Source organism: Metopolophium dirhodum, chromosome 6 (assembly GCF_019925205.1).
Source record: "Metopolophium dirhodum isolate CAU chromosome 6, ASM1992520v1, whole genome shotgun sequence".
Classification (NCBI taxonomy): domain Eukaryota; kingdom Metazoa; phylum Arthropoda; class Insecta; order Hemiptera; family Aphididae; genus Metopolophium; species Metopolophium dirhodum.
In genome coordinates, this window is record NC_083565.1 from 19,872,822 (window position 1) to 19,882,259 (window position 9,438).

Here is a 9,438-nt window from a genome sequence, read left to right on the forward strand (position 1 = left end):
TGACCTAAAAATCTTGAAATTATCAAAATAATCAAATATGATTATAAATTATAACTGTATTATATTAGTATAGGTAAGTATATCAAAAGTTATGTTAAAAAGTAAATTAAAAATATGTACATTATAAATATGTCAAATTGACAAATAAAAATAATTATCGATAGGTAATATCCCATGATTCCCTCCTATTTGGTATTTATAATCACCAGGGCTGTGAATTTAATGCACTAAAAACCTTAAAAAATGCATTAAAAATGTCAAAAAGAATGCAATAAAATACGCACTTCAAATGTACAAAATGCAATTCAAAATGCCAAAAATTATAGTATAAAATTAACTTAAAATGGTTTGTCATTTAATTTTTATATATTTTATATTGATATTATAGGATATTATACATTAGTACATTACATTTTACATGCATAAAAATGTGTTTATAAAAATATTGATTGAACTTGAATTTTGTATAATGCTATTCACTTGAAACATTTTTTAAATTTTTAAATTTTTTTTTTATGTATTTATTTTGTTAAAGTAATAAAACAACTTAAATATATTTAATTATGGGTACCTTATTCATTTTTAGTCTTTACTATTGCATTGGACAAAAATAAACAAAAAAATGTTTTTCAAACATGTTCAATTGACGGAATTTGGTTAAAAATACCGAAAGTGAACTAAAAAAACGTCAAAAAATGCTAAATAAAAGTTTCATAAATGAATTTGTAGTTACATAATTCAAATTATGTAAATTACAAAACTACGTTTCACAATCACCAAAAAAAAAATGATGCTGCACTTTCCTACAAATTCACAGCCCTAATAATTACAGAACAATTATAATAGGATATAATATACATATAGATTTACCATCATTAAACTTAATAACATGGTCTGGTCATGACTTCAGACTTGTTTATATTAAATATATACTTTATGTACATAATAGTACAAAGTGTCCGCGACCCGCGTTCTCCAATCTAAAGTTTTACCCATTTTAAACAATGGACCGTACAAAGTGACCGTTTACCAAACTTTTCACCAAGTTTCAAAACTTTAGAATTTTTTGCATGGCGCCAAGGCAACGCCTTTTTCGGAGTCCTTTTGACTGGAATATGAACTAATAACAACAAGAAGACAAGCATATGAAATAAACCAAGTAAATCGTAAATATTTGTGGTAACTGATAAGGCCTATCATTTATATTCCGTTGACGACAACCACGAGCTGTGATACTGTGAAAGTGTGATACTACTTTTAATTTTATTATTGTAATATTGTAATTTGTAGCTACCTAGCAAATTGTTCGTGATCTCTAATTTCAAACGGTTTTAATTTCAATCTCTCGGACGGTTTTTTATTATTCCATCGCAAGTTTTGAACGATTGTCGCAACATGGTCGATTACAGAGAGTTCGACTTCCCAGCCGAACTGTGCTGTTCGCCCAGTCCGCTGATCGCCATCGCCGGCCTGGATACGGTCAATAACGCCATCCACAAGACCATTTGGGATGCTTTCCACAGCCCCGTTGGCCGTGACAGTCGAGCCGTTTTGAATTTTTTTCACCTCACGTCCGAGTACAAGTTTCCCACTTTGACCGAAAAGGTACACAATATAATATTAATTAGTAAGTCACCGCTCTGCCCTGTCCAAATCAAACTAACCTGACCACCCGTTTTACTTTACATCAGCTTCTCTCCTACTTAAGTACCACATCATTTGTGTTTTTTTTTTTTTTAGCGCGTAATGCCGTATATCCCAAAAGGTATACTAAAAAGGAATTGGCTCGAAAAACATATTCGTTACGATCCTGCTGTTGTTGTAATTTTTTACGACTGTGATTGGGACGATGAATCGTGGAATGAAAAAATTAGCGAATGTTCATCCAGAGTTCAATCAATTAGGTTATTGTCTAATATTTTATTATTAGATTTTTAGTTTTGTAATCGAAAACATGATTTTCGGTCAACTCGTGGTGATGTTTTTCATATTACAATTAACAACTTATCAACTAAAAGAAAGTAATTTAACAGATAGGAACTTAAATTGTCAATTATTTTAAGAAGCTGTTTTATACCTATTATCCTTGTTGTGTATGTAATATATTTACATAAAATTCATAGGTTGTCTCTAGAAGGAAGGAAATCAAGAATTGTTGTAGTTTTAATACAAAAATTAATGCCAGCAGTCGATGATAATATTACTACTGAGAGAGCTGCATCACTGTGTGACGCTTGTACTTTGAATCCAAAAGCTTTATTTATACTTCCAGTAGTAGACAATATCCATGGCTATGCTATAAGGTAACATAGCTTTAATATTCTTGTGTAAATATATTATTATTTATTAATTTTTAAAAACATAGGCTGGAAAATGCATTCTACGATCTGGCACAGAATTATTACCAACAACAGATCAGAGCTGTGAAGTCAAAACTAGAAAATTTAAGCAAAACCAGTCACCAATATTTAATTGTTCGGTATTCATTCAAAATTGGATTTTATAATGAGCTTAGACAAGACCATCATAATGCTCATAAGTGAGTGTACTATTATACTTTGAATTTCTAACATTTTAATTTGTTATGTCAAATGTTCGCATTTAGGCACTATCATCAGTGTTATATGTCTTTATTAGAAATACGCACTTTTGACACGAACATCTATGAAGTAAAAGTTGTTGCCGCGTACATTGTATACAAAATAAGCAGACTGTTGTTTGCAATGAAGAGGGCTCGAGATGCATTGACTCAGTTTAATTCTCATGTAAATGTATTTAAATCGATGATTGGACCTCCAGAATTGATGTTTGAACACTATTCTTGGTTGTCAAAACAGTGAGTTTTCACACATACTATTCAGGCACGATTTGGTAAATCATTTTTTTTTTTTTTAATTTATAGATTTTCAATGTTTGCATCATTATTTGATGAAACAACAACTGAAAATTCCACAGCTACTCAGGCATTAAATCCAGGATTTTTCTTTAAAGAAGCTGCAGACTATGCAAAAAAGAGAAAAACTAGTGCCTATGATATTTGTCAGGTATTACGACTAACGACTAAAGTGTATTATGTACCTATATTCATTTCATAATTGAATCAAATATCACTTTTTCATAGATATGTAAAATTTATCAACAGTATTGTTTTTAATCATTAATTAATAATAATAATTCATGATCACTATTAAAATATTTAATATAGACTTAGTTTTTATAATATGTCTGATGTGCTATTAAAAGTTTAATTTGAATAATATATTATTTATTTCAAAAGAAACATTTCATACCCAATACTTAGTTTTAAACAAAATGGTTACTATGTTATCTAGGATGCAAATGTTTATCCATCCAGTGATCCATTAAAAGAATGGAATAATATAGAATTTTATGGTCAAAGGCCATGGCGATCGATTAAAACCCTCAATAACTTAGATTTTAACACTATTGAGGCAGATGGTATCCAAGCTTTAAAATTTTATGAAAACACCAAAGTTGATCATTCAGTATGTAGTTAAATTAGCTAAATAACAAATTACCATTTATCTTCAACATATTATTTGGAACTATACATTTTTTTTTCTTTTTAGAAAGCAATCATCAGCTTTTTAGGAAACGCAATGAAACAGTTCAAACACTACAAATGTCCTAGGATGAGAAATTTATTAGGTATTTTTATTTGATGTTAATTTTTTTTTAATTTTTAATTTTTTGCTTCCGTTTGATTTAAGCTGTACAAATGGCTGATGAATATTACAATGCAAAGGATTATAGCAAAGCTCTTACGTAAGTACTCTAATCAATCCAATCTTTTAGCTGAATAAACTAATTGCAGTTTCATACAAATATGAAATCAGTTTATGGAGTCACATGTTATGGGATTACCGGGACGAAGGCTGGGAAGCAATTGCTCATGAACTAGTAAACAAATGTCTAAAATGTGCATATTTAACAGCAAGTGTTCAGAATTATGTAGAATTAAATCTAGAAGCCCTGAAATATTACAAAAATATTGATCTTCAAAAAGCTCTAAATAATATTGGTTCAATCATACAAGTGAATATAATATTACAATATAAATAATTTTATAAACTTAAAATAGTAATTTAAATGTTATCATTTTTAGAGACAAATTCCAGAACCCGAAAAAACACTTAATGAATATGAAAAAAATGTATCGATGGAAGAGTGGAAAAAATGTGACTCTTTGCGATCAAGATCTGTGTTAGAAATTGATATGTCAGTTACAAATTCTACGATCGATACCAAAGTTATTTTGAAAGATGTTTCTTGTGATGGCATTGAAATTGATATCTTTATAAAGTAAGTATATAGTAAGTACTTTATAAAAATAGTTTTGAATCTGTAAGACTAATTTAAATATATTTTAAACTGTTTCAGGGCTAAGTTTCCTATACTAGTGCAATTTTCAAAACTTATAGCTTGTGTTACCTGCATTGACAATACATATGATGTTGAGGTCTGCACAGATAGCAGTAAACTTATTTATGGAGAATCAAAAACTCATACTTATAGTTGCAAATTTGTTCCCTCGCCAAATGACGTTGGAAAAGAAATCACTGTAAGTATCATTATTCACTAATAGTAGAAAATAATGTTGTGTATTTTGTGACTCAAGCAAAAAACACAATATTAAAATTAGTTTTATTTTTATTTTTTGGGCGAGGACTCTAGTGGCGTGGCATGTGTTGAGAGTGAGTGTAAATAGTGGTACACAGTACTACATACTTACTTCCCCCCCCCTCTTACTGTCCAACAACGCCAAATCAATACACACAAGTTAAATTAGTTATGAATTTTACAATTTTATTTTTTATAAAAACACATAATTAATAAAAACATTTTATCTACCTAAACAACAAATTGATTTTTCTTGTTTTTCAAGATAAATAGTCAATTACATCATCATGCTATTATTGCTATTTGATCCAGACAGTTGTAATAATAATTTTTCAAAAATTAAATTACAATTGTTATTACCTGAAGAGTCCATTAAATAAAGTATTACGAAAATAAATCGCTGATGATTATTGTTGACATTAACGATGTGGGCTATATGCTCTACCATGTAAGAAACCATAAAATATGTTAGGCGTCTTAAAAATAACTAATAACTTTTATTAAATTAATTATTACATATTTGACTAGATTTTATTCAAAAAAACTTTCTTTTTTTAAATGTGATCAGAGCTTAAATGTACGCTACGCCCCTGGAAGACGGCCAATATGTTTGATTTCAACTAGTTATCAAAGAGTTTAAACTTGAAAGTACTGATCAGCAATTTCAGCCTTATACAAAATGCTGCCCACAACTGAAATATCTCACTTCCCACTCCTGCAACACAATATACTATTTGAACACATTAATTATTAAGGAAGTTGATTCTATTACCACATAAGAAAAATGTCTATATAAGACTATGAATATAATAATTGAATTATACATATTAAGCCATTTAAATATAAACTGTTACTAAATATAAATGTTACCGGAAATAATAAACCCTTCTTTTTGTTTGTTTGTAGGTTAATTCTATTAAACTACAATTGGGAAATGAACCTGATTTTCCAATAGTTTTGAAATTCTATAGTTCGATAAAGAAAACTAAAAGTTTTGAAAGAGAAATTAATAACTTCAGGTATTATATTATTATTAATAATAATAGTATTAGTGATGTTACAAACTGTGGTTTTAATATAATTATAAAGTTAACATGATGGATGAATAATGTTATATTCTCCCTAACATTCAAATAAATTTAGATTTTTCAGCCAAACTATTGAGCATTTGATTCTGTTTAAATATTTTGCAATATTCAGTTTGTTTTTCATGCTGAATCATGCTCAGAGTGTAAACTTATACTTTGTAACATCACTAATAAGTAATAATAATTAATTATTATCAGTTATTAATAAGTTAATATATTAGTTACTACTATTCATTTGAAATATTTTAACCTTTTTCGTCTTGGTTAAAGTCTGTCTAAGACATCTGATGATGAATTTGAACGAATGAAACAGATTACATCAACAACTCTAAAACCAAGAAGTTCAAGACTTGGCATGGAAATTAAACACAAAAATCCGGCACTGTTGTTGGAATGGTATAAAGTTTCAGTGTGTTTGACAAATTTAGAAGATCGACCTGTTAGTGATGTGTGTTTAAATTTGTCACTCAATCGCAATAATAATGAAAAGGTTGAACACTCAAGTAAGTATACAATAATAAAAATGGAATAATTTTTATTTTCACACATAATCATTTATCAACAATTTACAGTTGAAGTATGTGAAGATCCAGATAAAAATGTATTATCATTGCCAGTAGATTTTAAATTAGACAGCATGGTTGTTGGAGACCAGAAAACTCAATCTTTCTACGTTCGGTTTTCAAGTTTGGACACTCGTACATTTCAGCTTATGGTCAGTATACATTTTTTTTTATTTTGTTATTGTATAAAAGACCATTTTCAAAGCAAATCTATATGATAAAAATTACAAAAATTAATTATAAAAATTTTAAAATTGAAGAAATATGAAAAAAGTTTGAGTTATTAGAAAATTAGTAAATTTTTATAAATATGCAATATTGTGTATATATAGGTATAGTACATGTATTTATTACTCAATTTTATTTATGAATACTTTCAGTTTATGTAAAATACCAACAGTAAATAATTAAAAGATTATGTTAGGTTCAATATGTATAATAAAATAGAATAAGAGTAATTTTGGTATTTTTGAGTTTTATTTTTCTAGCCTTCTAACAAGTTTTATTTTTGTATTTTACTGTATCGTTTTTAATCAATATGATAAAGTATTATAATTTTTTTAAGAGAACACTACACCCGCTATGATATTGTTTTATGAAATTAATTGCTGAATAAATTTAAAATTACATGTACTTAACATCATAACTCATACAATATTAATTGAACTCACTGTTATTCAATATACCAACTATTAGCAATAAATTCAACAACATTGTTTTGCTAATATTTATTATGTTATGGTGATTTTCATTTCAGATAAGCTATTCGATAGAAGATAATAACAGAACTAAGATTGCTTGCGTAAAAGATGTTGAAATTGTTATAGACGTGAGCATTGTATTTGACATATCAGTTTCTTTCATGTCTTCCAGATTTGAACCTGTATCCAAGGTGTACGTAGGTGAACCATTAATAGTGGTTCCAAACATAAAGTGTCTTTCCCCATGGCCAATACTTATAGAGAATACATCTTTTCAATTGGTAAATGTTGTCGAAGAAAATTTAAATACAATTTAGAACATTTTGATTTGATATTTCAGGCTAAACATGTTACTATTTCGGCTGGTGGTTACCAATCAGTGCTAAATGGAGTACCTTTAGAATCTGATGAATGTGCTTCAGAAGTAATATGTGTAACACCCTCGGAGTTAAGTGAAAATATTTTAGGTTGTTTCACTATAAATTGGAAAAGGTAATCATAAATATTAAATAATTAAAAATTTGAAAAGCAACTCATTTGTAACCTTTTACAACTTACAACTTACAAGTTATGTAATATGAATACTAATTTAATTCATTTTTATGTTTCAGAACTGATGTGGAAAGTGAATGTAAGAATGGGTATTCAAGTTTAGAGTTACCTAAAATTATTGTTGAAAAATCAACATTTCTGGTCAGTTAATACTTATTATATATTATATTATTTTGATTCTAAAAGGAAATATTGATGGATTAAATTTGTTTTAGGTGGACATGAAATTGCCAGCTCATGGATGGTTACATACGCCAATGAGCGTTGTATACTTTCTACATAATAACTCTGAATCTCTACTCACGCTAGATGTATCGATGGAAGCCAACGAAGCATTTATGATGGCTGGGCACAAAGACGTATGTGTATAAAAAAAAAATAAAACATAATGTCATTATCATACATAATTGTATATAATTTTAGTTGAACGTCACAGTTTTGCCTGAAAGTACTTACAAGTTGCACTATAATCTCTATCCTCTTGTTGTGGGAGTGTCAACATTACCAAAAATGCATATTGGCTGCACTTCTGAACCTAATGATTTCAAACACATTTTAAATGATGTACTAGTTAGATCTTTACAAACACAAATTTATATTATGGTAAGTAATATTATTACTTTTTAAAATTTTAATAAATCATTCAATACAAATAATTTGTTATACTTTTCTTTATTAAATGTTAATCATTTGGATTTATAATTTTCAGCCCAAACACTTACCAATACACCATACAAATTAAGTTTTGAGATAAAATAAAAGATACTTTTATAGTTAATTTTGGTTGATAGCCAATTTTATTATCCATACAAACATTCAATTGTATATTTATTTATTTTTTAATGTTTATGTTAGTATTGTGTTATTAATTAAAATGTGTTACCTACTTGTAAGTTATAGCACTTTTCAATATGTATTTATTTATTTATTTTAAGTCATGATGATTGTTTATAATGTAATAACTAAAATGATGTAAACATTTTTAAAAATTGTATTAGGAAACTAATATTGAATACCAAAAAATATATAACTTTATTGTATTCTATTATATTCTAGTCTATATTTATTAAATAAATCATTATGGTAAAGGAAAACCTGTCAATATCTTTATAATATATTCTGTTTACTGTAAAAATACGATTGTATACCTTTTTGAGCTATTCTATTACACATAATAAAAATGATAATGAAGACAATATATAAAATATAATATAAATTATACATAAGTACGCAAAACCTAAAAAAATTGTAAACAAATGTACATTGTTTGAATAACCAATGCAAAGTAGATATTTATTATTTAACTATAGGTATGGTTAACAAACAAATGTTATATCTGGTTGGTAGAATCTGATCCAGGTTTTGGCTACTTTCAAATATGCAATTTATTTTAAAATAGAGTGGTATGTAGATTTTACAAATTTAAAATGTAGGTATTAAGTAGATACAAATTAACTAGGTAACAGATATGAATTGTTCTTATTAGCTTCACTTAAATATAATTTTGTAATAACAATTATTATTTTAGTAATTGTATTAGTCTCATGTAACAGAATTATTTGTAAATTACAAATAAAATTGTCGATCAATAACAGATAATCGAAGTACTTAAGACCCAGATGTAGTGACGGCGCATACTTAATTTCTGGTGAGATAAGATAATTTATGGACAGGAGCCCCACTTGATAAACCATGATTTTTTTTATCCTACACAAAATAAATAATTCCTTCAATTGCAATTCAAAATGTTTGTTCGTTTTTTTAACACAAATCACAGTACCTATATAGTTGGTAAAATGTAGGAACATTGAAAAATTGGAATCAATCGTTAATTCTGTTTTACCTACTAATAATTTATTATCGGATTGGAATACATTTTTTGAACCAAAAATG

At 27.5% G+C, this 9,438-nt stretch overlaps 1 protein-coding gene across 1 annotated transcript; it reads left to right on the top strand.

Annotated features, from left to right (window-relative positions):
• The first annotated feature begins 655 nt into the window (after positions 1 to 655).
• LOC132947236 (trafficking protein particle complex subunit 11) lies at positions 656 to 8,755 on the top strand. Its single transcript, XM_061017477.1, has 21 exons — positions 656 to 1,605; positions 1,741 to 1,904; positions 2,124 to 2,303; positions 2,366 to 2,539; positions 2,606 to 2,836; positions 2,903 to 3,044; positions 3,333 to 3,506; positions 3,591 to 3,669; positions 3,732 to 3,786; positions 3,858 to 4,056; positions 4,127 to 4,323; positions 4,402 to 4,582; positions 5,548 to 5,660; positions 6,000 to 6,232; positions 6,302 to 6,444; positions 7,050 to 7,274; positions 7,334 to 7,485; positions 7,605 to 7,686; positions 7,761 to 7,904; positions 7,969 to 8,148; positions 8,255 to 8,755. Exons 1-21 carry the CDS (start codon positions 1,396 to 1,398, stop codon positions 8,285 to 8,287), a joined length of 3,291 nt encoding a protein of 1,096 aa, XP_060873460.1. The 5' UTR covers positions 656 to 1,395; the 3' UTR covers positions 8,288 to 8,755.
• Positions 8,756 to 9,438: the final 683 nt, after the last annotated feature.